At 34.8% G+C, this 17,160-nt stretch overlaps 1 protein-coding gene across 1 annotated transcript; it reads right to left on the reverse strand.

Moving 5' to 3' along the window:
- Positions 1-5,533: 5,533 nt before the first annotated feature.
- LOC111055510 (proline, histidine and glycine-rich protein 1-like) lies at positions 5,534-13,712 on the reverse strand. The gene is made up of 3 exons (XM_022342728.2): positions 13,562-13,712; positions 8,592-8,907; positions 5,534-5,627 (listed from the first exon to the last, which is right to left on the reverse strand). The coding sequence occupies exons 1-3, from the start codon at positions 13,589-13,591 to the stop codon at positions 5,554-5,556; spliced, it is 420 nt and encodes a 139-aa protein (XP_022198420.2). The 5' UTR covers positions 13,592-13,712; the 3' UTR covers positions 5,534-5,553.
- Positions 13,713-17,160: the final 3,448 nt, after the last annotated feature.

Here is a 17,160-nt window from a genome sequence, read left to right on the forward strand (position 1 = left end):
ATCTTCAAGGTGTGGTAATGTTCAATTGAGAAGGTTTTGATATAAAGCCAAAGATACTCCCAAAATCATATCTTTCAAAAATCGGCGGTTTTCCAGCGGTTTTTGTGTGTGTTTTTTCTTAGGGCCGGTTTCCGAGCTCGGGATTTAGCTAAGTTCTAGACTTCTAACAGAAAATTGGCTTTCCGTAACGGGGCGTGGTTGTATCCTAGTCCACGTTAAAATTATATTCCAAAAAAACTGGGAAATTGAACACAAAAAAAAATAAAATAAAGAGAAAATAGTGTAAAGTTCCAGCTAGGAATGTTTCATTTCGTCAAGGAAAAACTTTTCCAATTATAGAAATGAAGAAATAAATATTATTATAAAAACTACGACTACGCCCCGTTTCGGAAAGTCAATTTTCTGTCTTCAGCTGTTAAAATTCTAGAACTCAGCTAAATCTCAAGCTCGGAAACCGGCACTTAGTTTTCCAGCTTTTTTGAGAAGAAATGCTTAAATCTCCTGCTAGAGTCTACAGTTGTGTAAAGGTTTCAAGATTCATCCAATATTGTAATCAGTAACGACAGATCTTGAAACTTCAAACTCAAAATACACTAGTTTTGTCAAGGTAATCCGACAGTGCTTATCCAGAGTGTTTCTTCACTACAGTTTTCCAGTTTATTCTCCATTATTTTGTCGAGCGAATTGGAACTTCAAAGACTTGTAGCGAATGTTTTGTTCCGTACATTTTTCCTTCAAAAACCAATTAGTTTTCGGCTTAGTTGTTGGTGAGATTTTATTATATTTACCCATGATAGAACACTGGAATTTTGTCTAAAAATATCATAAGTTTACTGAAAAATTACATACATATTCCAACACCTTTTGTGTCATCTTAGATGTTGAAACATGCATGTAATTTCTTAATTAATTCGTGATATTTCTAGACAACATTCCAGTGTTCCAATTCTAGTTTGTTTGAGAACATATTTTCTCCAAGATAAAATTATACATGATTCAATAATACATTTTTATAATCAGTTCAAATATTGTGATAGTAATTACTGTATTCATGAACTTTCGGCAACAGTGTTGATGTAGAAAAGGATAGAGCTATCTGCTTTGTCCAATGACAAACAAGGATAGCAAACTAATGTTAATCAGGTGCTCACTTTATAACGTTGTTTTGATCAATAATCAAGTATCGAAACAAATAATAAATAATTTTCTTGATTACCAATTTATCAAATTATGATGCAATTATCTTATTTCGTGATAATTTTCTGCCTTGCCACTGCCTTCTACAGAGAAGAGATGAACTAGAAGATCTAGAAGGACTACAAGATCTTCAACTAGATGACAAGGGAGTTGGCGGAGGTTACAGCACAAGCTTACTTGAATTTTTAAATATCTACTAACTCATTTGATCAACTTTAAAACCATTTAGAGTAAATATAAATATAAAACCATTAAAGTAAATATAATTCAGTAGAGGATAGAGAAATAAATGTGTTTGTAGAGGAAAATGAATTAGACCAAGAAGAGAAAGTAGCATTCTTGGGAATTTTATTGGGCAGGAAATTAACATGGCATCCTTACATTGAGAGAATATGTAATTAGATATCATCTGGGGTATTTGTCCTGCGGCAGCTTGCTAGGCTGAATGATAAAAAACTACTGTTAACTGCTTACAATGGACTTATACTATCTCATTATTAGGTATGCTATTTTAGTATGGGGTAATTCATCTCAACAAAATATGGACAGAGTGTTTAAGATTCAAAAGAAGGCACTCAGATGTATAGAGAAAGTGAATAGGTTAGACTCTTGTAGGCCTTTATTTAAAAAGCTTGGTCTATTAACTGTGCCATCTTTGTATGTATATGAAGTTGTAATGCATGTGAAATGAGTGGTGTGATCCAGAATTCAGATGTTCATGAGTATAATACGCGAAACAGAGCAGATTATCATATAATGGGTCACAATAGTAGGTTATTTGAACAAAAACCAGATTATATTGGTAGGAAATTTTATAACAAGCTACCTCAAATCTTGAAAAGTAATGATGATTTGAAGATTCTCAAAAAACAAATGAAAAAATATTTAGTTGATAAAGCTTTTTATAGTGTACAAGAATTCCTTTCAAACCTAAACTAGGTTGAACTACTTAGTGTTAGAATTATTATTTAATAACATGACTTGTCTTATACTCCATGACTGGAGTCTTTAGGACGTAATCAAAAAAAAAAAAAAAAAAAAAAATTTGGCTGTTTATCAAATCGACCAAAAGAGTAATGATAACTTACTTTTTAATAGACTCGTTCTTTTTCAGCATTGATTTACTGGTGATTTGGCTACCATATAGTGAAGTCCAAATTATAACGGCAGAGGAGAATGATAGAATGTTGCCGATTCTCTGCCTTGCCACTGTAATTTATAAAGGATAGCTAATAACGGTATATTATTTTTATGTAATATATACTGTTCATTCTTGTTTAAAGAATTGAATTGTATTTAATTCGTCAGGAAAATATAATATATTAAATATACTTCTCAAGGATTGAATAATAAATTATCATATAATTTAGATAAAATATTCTGTAAGTTAATTATATTTCTACATTATTGGAACCCGATCCGACAAAGCTAGAAATGAAGAGCGCTCTCTGTTTTGTCGAATGATACAGCAGCATTAATGCTACTCATATACTACCATTATAACGTGGACCTCACTGTATAGAGTATATGTTTTGGAACATTGCTCTCATCATCACCCACGCACAAATCATAGACTTGTGTGGGCATCATCAGCGAATATCTGATTAGATGACAGCCAAACCTCTCAACCATGCAGTATTGAATTGGAATGGTATCGATTTATCATTTTAATATGATTTTCAAAATCAATAAAAACAATCAATTTGCTCAAAACATAATTAGTTAGATAAAGAATTTATTGTTTACTTCAAAACAATACGAAATGAGATTAAATAAAATACAATATCATTCATTTCCAATCAATACAATAGTTCAAAACATAATTTACTCTACTTTAATTAAATGAATAGACGAAAAGTATATGTAAACAGATTTACTATTTTAGAAATTGGGTCCTCTGCGAATAACCGAAAGAATTCGCCAAGAATCATCTGTAATACTGTAATAACTTAGTCCTGCTCATCATATTCATGAGTTATTTCAAAAGAGGCTTCAACTATCATAACTGAACTTTTGCCTTTAGAGAACGCTCCATTTCTCAGTTTGGTTACAGGGAGTCTTGCAAAAACTATCTTTTGAGTATCTTTCATATTTTTCCAGTCTGGTATAATGAAACACACATTCTCAAATATTAAATTCGATTTTTGTAATCGAAGTTTCGATCCTATGGTTATTATGCTCACCTCTAAGTCATATTCCTTGAGACATTCAGCATGGAAAAAAATATATTTAGCTGAATGCATGGTGGAGGTAATTCTGATAGAAAAACAGCCAGCATGTACTTTAAATATATGTGAATTACATACCTCACTTACATCATCGTCAATTATTGGAACAACAAGATTTACTGTATACTCACTCTTATAAACTGTTGAGGGTATAATATTGTACTCTCGTTGGTGCAGTGTTTCAGAAAACCATTCCGGCATTGGTTTTGAGTTTCTGGAAACACGATTCACCATAATAGCGTTTTTCTCTTCCATCGTAAGCAACAAAGAGCCTTCAACACAAGAAACAAACTCTTTCAAGCTCATTGATAGGAACCGTATGTGACTTTTCAAATTATTGAAATATGATGACAATTTATCAACACTAATATCTTTGCGATTAACTTCGGCAAGAGCCCATTTTTCAAAATACACAAAGACACTACTTTCTGAATTCAAATTCATAGACGATAATTTCAGAATGAATTCGATTGTTTCAAATTTCGCTGACTCGAAATATTTGCTATCCAAAACTTCATCAGTCTTCTCCTCAATAATCTTGCAACATAGATCATCAAATTCTGAAACGAAATAAAGTTTGCAATGTTCATAGAGTTCCAACACTTCGCAAGGCTCAAGTTTCTTCCTCATATGCTCGATGCATTCACGCTCAAGACTGGGAACGATGTATTTACGAGCTGCAATGTATGTTAGCAGGGCATGGATTGATGACGAAAAATCAACCTCACCTGTGTATATCCAGTGCTTCATATATTCGAATGCCTTTGGGTCCAAATCAACAATTCGGACAGACTGCTCTTCTTTGATATCGCCGTAAAACATTGCCTTGAAAACTTCACTTGACGCAGAAAACATAAACTTGTTCCCTTTGATAACCACACTCTGGGAGCCCACAATAAATTCACAATCCTGTCCAATGCCATCTTTGTCCAAGCTTAAAAATTTCTCGTGGTGTTCTTTGCTGCAGTTGCTCGCCATTTTCTACAAATATTTCACAAAACTAGACTTGACTGTAACCAAGTGAAGTCTATACTGAACACTGAAGTCTGAAAACTGTAACCAAGATGAAGAAGCACCGTATATAAGCGATATTATTATTATTATTACTGGGGAAACACTATAATGGAAATGATCAGTGTATTCATTCAATCGGATGAATAATAAATTGAATGAAAAATTTTACATGAATGAAGTGTATTATCAAGCAATTCAAAACGGAATGAGTCCACACGCTTCTACAGATCAACAACTACTATGATAGTAGACAGAAGTAGGCCTATAGTGAGGTCCACGTTATAAAGGCAGTGGAAAAAGATAAGAGACAGCGTTGTCGATTAAACTACAGAGGACAGAAGATGTGACTGTGTTTATTCTTGTTAAAAATGATCAATTATATCTGAAAATATATTTTCCAATCACTTAATTATACATTTTCACAATTGGGATTAGATATTCTGTTAATTAATTTTATTTCTAAATTGTTCAAGAACGATCTGGCTACGTTGCAGAGCTGGAGAATGATAGCGTCATCTCCGTTGTCTAATGATAGACAAGGATAGCAACTCCAATGTTGATCAAATACTGTCATTATAACGTGGACCTCACTATAGAATGAGAAGTGATATTTAATCCAAGCTGTCAGCATTGGTTGAAAGGAAAACACGTATTTGTTTATGAGGGAATACTGTCAGATTAAAGTGGATCTCATTATTAAAATCGTACTGAGAGATAAGATAATGTGTAATCTGTTCATTCAACGCAGCGTGGTATCATTAAATAAACAGTTGATTGAACTCTTCAATCAGCTCCGGAGAACAGATTCGAAAATAAGTTTTCCGAGAAAATAGGTTTTCAATATATCTGAAACCCAATAAAATTGGTTTGTTTTTTCAGATTGGTTTCTACAAGGATGCAGGTTTGATGCCTAGTGAGATCGGACTCCCGATAAATAGTGTTTAAAGAAAAAAAATCACATCAGATTTATGGTGTGAAAATGTATCACCCGATTTTAATGAGTGAAATAACATTCAGTAATAAATAACATGAGGCATTTGTGAATTGTACAATGGTCTATTCTAGGGTTTTTTGTTTTTTATGTTCAATGATGAATATTTTTTTTCAGTTAGAATCAGCCGAAGAATGGATAACCATGAGGGACCTGATAGGCCGCAGGATTGTAGCCCAAAACACCAGCATGTCCTCCTATAAACAAGAAAGTATTATGGAAATAAAGTATAAATAATAATATAAATTATCTAGAATGAGAATGATAATGAATTATAGAAACTCAAGAAAGTATTATGGAAATTAAGGATGAATAATATGAATAAATTATAGAATGGAAATGCATATTAGAGACCAGCAGTAATAGAATTTATGTGTCAGTTTGTTATGTGTTTTAAAAGCACATACAGTAGAACCTTGATAAATCGGACCTCTATTATTCGTATTTCTCTATAATTCGTAGTGGACGCTCGGTACCTTAAAAATCTGGTGTGGCGCACTCACACAACTTTCCTTGCCGTTATGGAAATTGATCACCTGACGCTAGTGTTCCCGCGCATCTCAAGTCTACTTATAAACAAAGCTCTGAGCCAGCTAGTGACAGGACAATAACGCTGGATACACACGAGATCTGTTATCTCTTCATAGTGAGTAATTTAATAGAATCAACAGTTGCCAACAGTTTGCAATTGAAATAATAACATTTTCTCGAATTTCGTGCTTATTTTCAATTTTAGGTGAAAATGTTACTGGACATTAATTGTAGAGATTTTCATGCTCAATCTTTTCCGCTTAAATGTTGTTGTTTAAATTGCATCTGAAGCCTGATAATTGAGAATCTAAAATCAAACTTTGCACAGATGGGGCTGAGCTCTTGAAATTTTTATAGATATGAGACTTGTGGCAGTTGATAGAGCTTATCAATTACTATTCTAGGTATGAATTTGATCAATCGTTGGAGCCGTTTTCGAGTAAATCGCCAAAAACCCTGTTTTTGACAACATTTTTGCCATTTTAGCTGCCATCTTGAATTGCATTTGATCGAAATTGTTCGTGTCGGATTCTTATATTGTAAGGACCTTAAGTTCCAAATTTCAAGTCATTCCGTTAATTGGGAGATGAGATATCGTGTACACAGACGCACATACACTCATACACACACAAACACACACACATACAGACCAACACCCAAAAATCACTTTTTTGGACTCGGGGGACCTTGAAACGTATGGAAATTTAGAAAATTGGGGTACCTTAATTTTTTTTGGAAAGCAATACCGTACTAAATATTACCTATGGTAATAGGGCAAGGAAAGTAAAAACCTCTATTCTTTGTAGTGAAGCAATATTTTTCGGTACCCTCCATAATTCGGGTCGCCGTCAACCTGTCTCCCCGACAACTAGTCTCCTCGCTATTTTGATCACAGGCGTCAGTAAATCCCCTGGCAAAATATACTATTGCCGTCAACTAGTCTCCCCGACAGTAAATCCCCTGCTGGATCGGCCTATGAGGGATCTGATTGTCGTGATCGTACTCGACAACTAGTCTCCCCGACAACTAGTCTCCCCGACAACTAAGCTCCCCGACAGCTAATACCCTATTGAACATTGGAACCAGCTTGAAGCGGGCGGGGGAGTAGTACAATCACAGATACTGCTGTACACATTCTATGAATTCCATTATTAGAAGAAAAGCTTGTTTAAATTGTCACTTCTATCACTGCAAACATGAAATTAAAAAAATTAACTATTTTTCTTTCCGAATTCAACTGACTTGGAAATGTTCCTTATTGAATTGGCAAGCAGTTTCAGAATGAGTTTGTACATCTCGCTTCCTGAAGAGATTCCTGCATGTCTGCATAGAATATAACATATATCATCGCTTACCTCACCTAATTTTTATTACCAATATTTATATAACATATTTTCAACTCATATATATGAGTTTTAATTTCATATATATTCTCATTATCTATTTCACTCAAATTTCATTCTTTATGATTTGATACAAGCCATATAAAAAATAAATTGCACCTTTTTCATATAAATGAAGTTTGAACTATTGGTTCTTGAAAAATATGATATAACTCTTGAAAAAGCTATGAATGACTGGGAAAACCAGGCGTGATTCGAGGAAATCCATAGAGTAAGTGCATGAAATATATATGTCAGTTTACTTGCGAAAACTCCGGCACTCAAAGCGAGCGAGGAGCTTGGTTGTCAGGTTCGGTGACAACAACCAAGCTCCTTGCACGCTGGCGTCAACTAGTCTCCCCGACAGTAAATCCCCTATTGGTTCAGAGGGGACAAGTCTGGACCGTAGACGACAACCAAGCTCCCCGTCAGTAAAGCTCCTCTCTCAGGAGCTCAGTTGACGCCGTCAGTAAATCCCCTCGAATGTGGTTTTAAAAGGAGCTTTACTGTCGGGGAGACTAGTTGGCGCGTTCCCGATAATTCTTGTGGAATAGAGCACTGACATATATTTAACCTCTATAATTCGTAGCTTTGACTGAGTGACTATCTATAATTCGTAGTTCCTGTTTGTTCCATACATCATGGAAGGGGAAAATAATTACAATGTACTTTGCTATCGCTAACTAATTATCCAGTCATCACATAGATGCCAGTCGAAACCATTGTGTATTGACAAGTAGCCAGGAATAAGAACTTATTTTAGAAATAAATATAACTCTTGAAACATAAGTTGGTGAATTCTGAATTTGAATTTGATTTTGATCATTCCTCATTAAAATTTTGTCAAGATATTTTGAAAATCTTCAATTTAAAACTATTTCTGTGTTTGATTTCCATCTATCTAAGTTTGAATTTATCTACAGTATATTCATATATCAATTTCATCTATTTCAATCTATCAACGTTTTATTTTTATGTATGGAAAATAATTTTTATCTATAATATATCAACCATGATTGCTCTTTACTCAGTAAATATTTAGCATTCTTTAGTTCATATTATGTTTTCTTGTTAAACGTCCATGATTAGCCTCTTCCTCTCTCACTTATTCTCCTCCTCCATAGCCTCTATAATATTCGTACCGTCCATAATTCGTAGAAACGCTTGGTGCAGTCAACTACGAATTATAGAGATTCTTCTTTAATATGTATTTTTTGGAAAAAGGTATACGGCTTGATGGAAACTCACCAAATCCATGTGGAAAACCCAGGTTATACCCGGGGTATGCCGGGAAATTGCCTCCGGGAAAAACAGCAGGTTTGTGGTATACTGGAGCAGGGAACGCGGCGTATGGTTTGGGGAACGGATGAGCGGGGAAAGCCGGATAACCGGGACCGAAACCAACTGGAGGTCCCAAATATCCGTAATGTCCTAGTCCGAATGTGCTCTCAGATTTCAAGTCGTTCGTTTTTGATGACGTCACTGCTGATTTGGAGCTGGGCTCTGATTGGTCCGCTGCTGCCTGTGTGCTAGAGAATAGGCTCAGGTAGGCAAAAAGGAATGTCTGAAAAATGGATTCATGGGAAAAATATTATTTTTTATTTCATTCAAAAATCATAACATCAAATTAATGATTTATAGAAAATCAACAGAGAATAAAATGAAAACTAGTGAAAATTGCAATTATTCAAATGCTAATGAATTAATAATTATTATAAATCGAAAATTCAAATGAATTCTGTAAATCACCCATCAATTTTAATGCTGTAGCAGAAGTCTTCGGGGTGATCTACAGCATTTGATTTGGATCTATGTTTAATAATAATTATTGATGAAAATTGTCATAAATTTTAATGCTGTAGCAGAAGTCTTCGGGGTGATCTACAGCATTTAATTTGGATCTATGTTTAATAATAATTATTGATGAAAATTGTCATAAATTTTAATGCTGTAGCAGAAGTCTTCGGGGTGATCTACAGCATTTACTTTGGATCTATGTTTAATAATAATTATTAATGAAAATTGTTGATCAACATAGCGTATATGATAGCATATATAGAAAATAATACAGTAAACTTCAGATACTCTTGTTGATGAGATGTAGTGATATTTATCCATAATGAACCACTGGGGTGTTGTCCAGAAATATCACGAATTTATCGCGAAATTACATTCATGTTACAACACCAATGGTTTCATCTTCACTGAAGACATTAATCTCAAGTACTACTTATATAAGATCTCGAATTGAGAACTAGTGGAATGTGTAGCAGCAGAGATCTGAATATAATTTGGTTATCAAAATAGTAGTGAACAGTGTGATTGTAAAGCTGATCAAACAACTACAAGCAAACTGTTTCAATGCTTTGAAAAAAAATCTGTTAAAGATCCAACATCGTACGAGATAAGAGATAAGGTAGCTGACAAACAAGCGGTTAGAAAATGACAAAATATTACCATTTAACAACACCATTGGTGTTGAAACATGCATGTAATTTTTTAATAGATTAGTGATATTTTTAGACAACATCCCAGTGTTTCATACGTGGTAGGTCCAGAAAGTAAGTTCCGTTTGGTAATAAAATTAAATTGTGTACAGATACAGAGAAATTATTTATTGCACAAAATTCTACAAATCTTAAACTACTTTTCCACATAACTTCCGAAATTTTGCAGACATTTGTCATAGCGTGGCACAAGTTTTTGTATGCCTTCTTCATAGAAATTTGCCGCCTGTGTCTTCAACCAGTTGGAAACAGTTCCTTTCAGCTTGTCGAAATTTCAGTTTTCTGGTAACAATTTCATGCATTTGTAATCGTAAATTTGGGGAAATTCCATAGCGAGAGCACTAATTGTAAACCTTCGGTTTTCATGGATCTTGTCATCAATCGCGTGAACCAGTTTTTCTGTAACCAAAGATGGACGCCCACTTCGTTCTTCATCAAGCACATCACTACGTCCGTCATTGAACTGACGGACCCATCTTCTCACCATTGAATCACTCATCGCACTTTGTCCATAAACATCGCAAATTTGCCGATAAATTTCACTTGGGTTCACTTTCCTTGCATTCAGAAAACGAATCACAGACCTAATTTCACAAGCGGCGGGATTTTCAATCAACACTGACATTGTGAACAAGCACAACTAAACGTACGTGGCTGACAGCGATCTCCAAATGGCGCACGTTTCTTCTCCTTGATACAGAGCGTCTACCGCACATGTGCGGAACTGCGATCGCAGTGCTGTAGCGGATATAAATTGAAACGGAACTTACTTTCTGGACGTGCTATCGTATTTTATAAAGTTTGTATCTGATGAGAGCAAGATTATAAATGCAGATTTAGAGAGTAGAATAAGGGTGTGATAACAATGAATGTGTTAATGTGGTAGTGCACATTATATCATGCACTAGCCGAAAATCTTAATGTAGAAAGTATTCTACCACACGTTATGACTTGCATTTTTGAGAAAAGATAGTATAAGAACCATGGTATAGTTACGATATAATTGATAGTTACAATATAATTCTCAACTATATGAATGATTGGGAAAGGTACAACAGGCTTAAAGCCCAAAACTCTTCTTTCCCAAATTTGGATAGAAATTGTCCAAAAATAGGTAATGTTCACCATTTATGAGTTAAAGTATAACTTTTAAGTTGACTTCATAAGTTATAGGTAGTTTATGTACAAATTTTAATGTTAACTCAAACCGATAGTCCTAGAAATTGTTTTCGTCAAGCTATGTGACGTTGGTAGTCTCTCATATTCATACTGAGTCGTTCTTACACTCTTATCCCAACAAAACAGAAATAATAGACAGTGGTCGACTTAAAATTTGAAACATAAACTACCTATACCATGGGATATCTTCTTATTTCTATCTTTTCTCGATGCTTGCATGTAGCTGCACACACTGAACGCAACCAGCAAGTGCATGCGTTCAGTGTAAGTGTTCCTATAACTCTTTCCAGGTTTTGCTTCTCATAGTTGTGCTTAGTCATGAATGGTGCATCCAATGTGATCATACCCCAATTCAATATAATTATTTTCATAATATTTTTTGTATCAAAAAGGATTTAGAGAAGCCAAATCTGGAAGGAAATCTGGAAGTCAAATTGTTCATTATCTATATATCATTATCATATATGGAGGAACAAGCATCTCAAACTTAAATAAAATACTCCTATTACAAAAAGAAGCAATAAGAATAATTCTAAATCTTGATAGAGAGCAATCATGCAAGCCATTCTTCAGTAAGTTAAAGTTCATGACGGTGTACAGCCTGTACATTTATAGGACAATATTATATATAAAAACTAAAGAATCTAGATTCCCACGGCAAGTAGATATACATAATTACAACACAAGAAATAAAAATAATTTTACAATAAAGAAACACAATAAGGAAAAATATAAACAAAGTCCAACGTACATGGGAATAAAATTTATTGGTTGTCTCCCAGGTTGCATAAGACATGAACCTGATAGATCAAAATTTAAGGAATTGCTGAGAGCATATTTGATGGATTTAGCATGCTACAGTATAAACTAGTTCACTGTAAAAAAATGAATTTTATACAGTCACTAATTTCTCTTTAGCTTTAAGTTAGTTTTAGTTTTTGACTTTTTCATGTATGTTTTGGAAAGAAATAAATGATTGATTGATTGATTGATCAGAATAAACAACATGTGATTGTTTATTGCTTATAATGCAGCCTATTAAAGTAGTAGCTGTGCGAACAGTAGACCTCGCTCATGAATACAACTTCAACAACTTTAAAATTGATGAGAAGGGCCATTATGATAGTACAGTATATTGTGAAGACTTTGCAATGTCATCTATTATTTTTCCGGTGACAATGCTTCCAGGGACACGGGACTTAAAGGGCCGGTTTCCGAGCTCGGTCGGGATTTAGCTAAATCCTAGACTTTAAACAGCTGGAGTCAGAAAATTGGTTTTCCAAAACGGGGCGTAGTCGCAGTCATTGTCATAGTCACGTTTGAATTAAATTTCGAAAAACTAGAAAATTTAACACAAAATAAAATAAAGAGAAAATAGTGTAAATTTTCAGCTATTTTTAATTATTTAGGAATGTCTAATTTCGTCAAGAAAAACGTTCCCAATTATTATAGAAATGAGAAAATAAAAACTACGACTACTGTTACAGATGATATTTATTATTATCATATGATTTCAATACATTAGTTATCGGATGGGCACGTTAAACTGTCGGTCCCGGCTGAAGTATGACAGTCGTAAGGCCCATTGACGGCTTAAATTATATATTCAGGCGGTGGGACCTTCCCGCAAGGGACTCCCCACCAACAAAAGCCATACGAATTTAATTTAATAATACATTAGTTACCAGAACGTTAATAACAGTTTAGTCTTAAATGAATTATAAATAAAGATGGTTGGTTGATATGAAGTGTATTATTTATTCAATATCTAACAACTACTGTTATAAAAGCTGCGACTACGCCCCGTTTTGGAAAGCCAATTTTCTGACTCCAGCTGTTTAAAGTCTAAGACTTAGCAGAATCCCAAGCTCGGAAACCGACCCTTAATGTCTTTCGAGGAAGTACCTTCACATCGTTCCTATATTTACAATATTAACCTTTATAGCTACTTTAAAATCTTGTGTTGAATCTGAGTCGAATTTATTGAGAAAAAATGATGAATGCATACATAGCCTTAGTGTTTTATCACTTGTGTATGATACACACGATGAATGACTCTGTTACACAAAATGGCTGGGCTCGATGTGATACAGAAAATGATTGGCATCTGATTGGCTTAGAACATTGTTACGTTGCAGGGCTGTGATTGGCCGAGACAAGTTTGTTGCCACTTCCACTTTCAGCGATGGGAGGAGCTAAGAAATAGCTCGGAATAGTTGGAAATTTCACGCATTCAAATTCGAATAGAAGGAACGACACTTGAATAGAAAAGATTGATGGTTTTGAATGAAGGACTGAGAGAGTGAATGTGTTTCAATAGAGTGGATGTATCTAATAACATTTCAAATACAAATTAAGAGTAGAAGTGATTGAAGAAATGCTGTTTCATTGGTCAACTAGAGTGGGATAATGTTCCATTTGTCAATTAATAAAAGAGGAGTTGACAAATGAATAGTGTTTTTTGAAGAAATACATTTGAACTAACTTATTCATCAAGTCAAAATAATACATAAATAGAGTAAATACACTCACCTTTAACACTATCACAGCGTGTGAATCCATTGTAGATGGCTGATGAACTTATTTATTCAAATCTGCGTAAAAGTAACACTGGTTCAACAGTTTCTCGGAAAAGAATCTTCGAAAGTAAACTGACCAATGATCTAGCCGATCTGGATTATTTATAGCTCCGATTGTTCAAGTCAAGGAGGTCAGAAGCTTCAAGATTTCAGAATCTAAATACCGGGATTGAGCTAATTCAGAGGAAGGAGAGAATAGAGGAGCACTGATGTCAGGAGAAGAAGAAGGAGATGAAGAAGAGGTGCAATGATGTCAGAGAAAAAGGTCGATCGTGATGTCAAGGGATGAACTGGAGGAAGACGAAGAAGAAAAAAGGAGATGGAGGAAGAGAAGAAGGCGGAGGAGAAAGATAAGAAGACAGGGTAAGACAAGGAAAGAATGATACAGGAGGAGAAGATGGCAGAAGAAGGAGACAGGGAAGAAGAAAATCGAGGAGAAGATAATGAAGAATAAGGAGAGGGAGAAGGAGAAAGCAGGAGAAGGAGGATAATTGAAAGAAGGAGAAGGAGAAGAAGCAAAATAGAAGATGGTGGAGAAGAAGGAAAAAGGAGATGAAGGAGAAGAAGAAGAAGAAGGCGGTGGAGAAAAAGAAGAAGACAGGGTAAGACAAGGAAAGAAAGATACAGGAGGAGAAGATGGCAGAAGAAGGAGACAGGGAAGAAGAAAATCGAGGAGAAGATAATGAAGAATAAGGAGAGGGAGAAGGAGAGGGAGAAGGAGAAGGAGAAGGAGAAAGCAGGAGAAGGAGGATAATTAGAAGAAGGAGAAGGATAAGAAGCAAAATAGAAGATGGTGGAGAAGAAGAAGAAGAAGAAAAAGACAGGGGAAGACGAGGGAAGAAAGAGACAAGAGGTGAAGATTGTAGATGAAGTTTTGGGTAAACAACATTATTGAACGGAAATAGGATAGAAGAACCAATAGAATGAATGGAAAGATGAAGAAGGAAGTATTCAGAAGTAGAACAGTGAGACAAGGAAAGAAACAGTAATCACTCTCTTTGAATAAGGTGAGGATATACAAAATTAGGTAATGGGCAGATAAAGAGTGATAAGGTCAGAATGGTCAGAGCTCCTCGACTTATTTCGTCATTTTGTTTAACTAGTTTTTTTTCAACTAGATCGTTGCTACTGCTGGTGGGTGATTGAGTGATTGATAGCTGACTGCCGATTGATCGGTCAGGAACTATACAATGAGATTCAATTTAAACTGTCAGCTTTCTTCATTGATAGCTCCGATGCCTTCCGTTCAACGAATGCTGACAGTTGAAAATTAATGACAAATGTGAACTGACGTCATTTTGAGTTGGAATGCTTTTTTTTATTTTGTCAAATCGTGACTTCCAGTTCTCTGGTAGTTCGGTGTGATCTTGACTTTTAGCGGTGCAAGAAAAATTAAGTAGATCGCTTAGGAGAAGATCAAGGAAAGAGATGTGATGATTAAGAAGTAGAAAATGAGAGAAAACAGTGAGAAAAGAACGGAGGAGAAGGAAAAAGTTAGCAGAGAAAATTGAGGTAGACACATTTCTGTTGAAGAACATGGAAAGTAGTTAAGATTTTTACATAATCTAGATTATAAAATATAGATCATTTCATAACCTAGGTGTTATTATATCTATGAGATAAACTGTGATGATTGGTAAGAGAAAGAGAGAATAATATAGAAGACTATAGTGAAGTCCACGTTATAATGGCAGTGTTTAATTGACAATGGTATAGCTATCCTTGTCTACCATTCAATGAAGCGGAAAGATATGTGATAATTGAGAAATATAGAGAAAAGAATGAGAAAAAACGTTGATGAAGAAAGAAAAGTTGGAAGATAATTCGAGGTAAACATATTTTTGTTGAAGAATATGGAAATAAGTTAAGGTTATTTAATAATCTAGGTCTTATGTTATCTATGAGATGAACTGTGATGATTGGGAAGAGAGAGAGGGAGAGAATAATATAGAAGACTATAGTGAGGTCCACGTTATGATGGCAGAGTTTGATTGGCAATTGTATTGCTATCCTTGTCTACCATTCAACAAAGCGGATAGCACTTTCTCTTTCTTGCTTTGCTCTGTTGCCAGATCGTCTTTCATCAATGTAGGATTAATAATTAATTTACAAAATAATAATATAATAATTAATGATTAATAATAATTTACAAAATATTTCATGTTAAATATGAAAATTAATTATGAAATTATTGAAAAATATAATTTTTAGCTTAATAAAATATATTTCATTATTTTAAATGAGAATGAACAGTTAACATTACATCAATAAACCTGTATCAGCTACCATCTGTAGAAGGCATTGACAAGACAGAGGATCGACAACGTTAATCTCCTATCTTTCTCCACTGCCATTATAACGTGGACCTCACTATAGCAGGTAGCCCGTGCTCCCCAAGGGTTCAGTTAAAAACTTGACAAACTGAAAACTTGACCTACTGAAATCTTGTAGAATTAAAAATAAGCCTATAATCATCCTTGGTAAATTAAGAATATATATTTTGTAAAATTTTATTTAAATCAGTTGAGTAGTTCAGACGTGATGACGATGTGTCATTCATGAATTTCCCATACCGTACGTGTTTAAAGCACTATCTACGTTTACGGATGTAGTGGTTTAAGCCAATTCATTCCTTTATTCTTTTACTAGCCGTCAGGCTCGCTTCGCTCGCCATATCCGTCTAGCCAGGGGGCTCCGCCCCCTGGACCCCCGACTGGATCGTCCAAGAATGAGATCAGCAGGCTCGCTTCGCTCGCCTGCATTTTTCATTTGAGCATTTTTATCATATGTTAGGACAATCCAGTCGGGGGTTCAGACTAAACGTCTGGCTAAACGGATATGGCGAGCGAAGCGAGCATGACGGCTAGTAATATAATATTCCCAGGATTGAAGTAGCAGTGCCCAATCAATTATTTTTCCGCGATAAATGCATTTAAATCTTCAACTTGGTGCCAACCTAACAAAGTCAACTCAACTTAATGCCAACCTGACAAAATTATTAATTTAGTTGCCAGTTAACAACTGTTTCGAAGAGGTACTCTATCTAGATTATAGTTCTATAGTAACATATGATATGGAAATTTCAATTATAATTAAGAGATTGGGAGAAGAAGAATGCTAAAAGACGAACTTTAAACCCTTAAAAACAACCCTTAGAGTTGGAATATTGCCAAAAGATTTCTTAGTGCGCCTCTAAAGGGCCAACTGAACATACCTACCAAATTTGAACGTTTTTGGTCCAGTAGATTTTTAGTTATGCGAGTGAGTGAGTGAGTGAGTGAGTGAGTGAGTGAGTGAGTGCCATTTCGCTTTTATATATATAGATAGATGAGAATATGAGAAGTTAGCAGAGAAAATTAAGGCAAATACATTTCCATTGAAGATGAAATTATACAGTGGTTTAATTGATACTAATATACTAATGATTGATGTTATTTATACTATAGTAATGCTGCGTTTACGCCAACTTTATTAACAAAATGTTAATAACTTGATCCGTCCAGACGCAACGACTCACATGCTTCGACTGGTTGCTTGAGCAAAAGACTGAAG

This window comes from Nilaparvata lugens, chromosome 11 (assembly GCF_014356525.2).
Source record: "Nilaparvata lugens isolate BPH chromosome 11, ASM1435652v1, whole genome shotgun sequence".
NCBI lineage: Eukaryota > Metazoa > Arthropoda > Insecta > Hemiptera > Delphacidae > Nilaparvata > Nilaparvata lugens.

Bases quoted from the DNA above. Each gene is read 5' to 3' on its own strand.
- LOC111055510 (XM_022342728.2), bottom strand. From the start codon at position 13,591: ATGGATTCACACGCTGTGATAGTGTTAAAG. The intron at 8,908-13,561 runs GTGAGTGTATTT...TCCATTTTTCAG, and splicing joins ACGCTGTGATAGTGTTAAAG to ACATTCCTTTTTGCCTACCT. The intron at 5,628-8,591 runs GTGAGTTTCCAT...TCTTGTTTATAG, and splicing joins GGGTTTTCCACATGGATTTG to GAGGACATGCTGGTGTTTTG.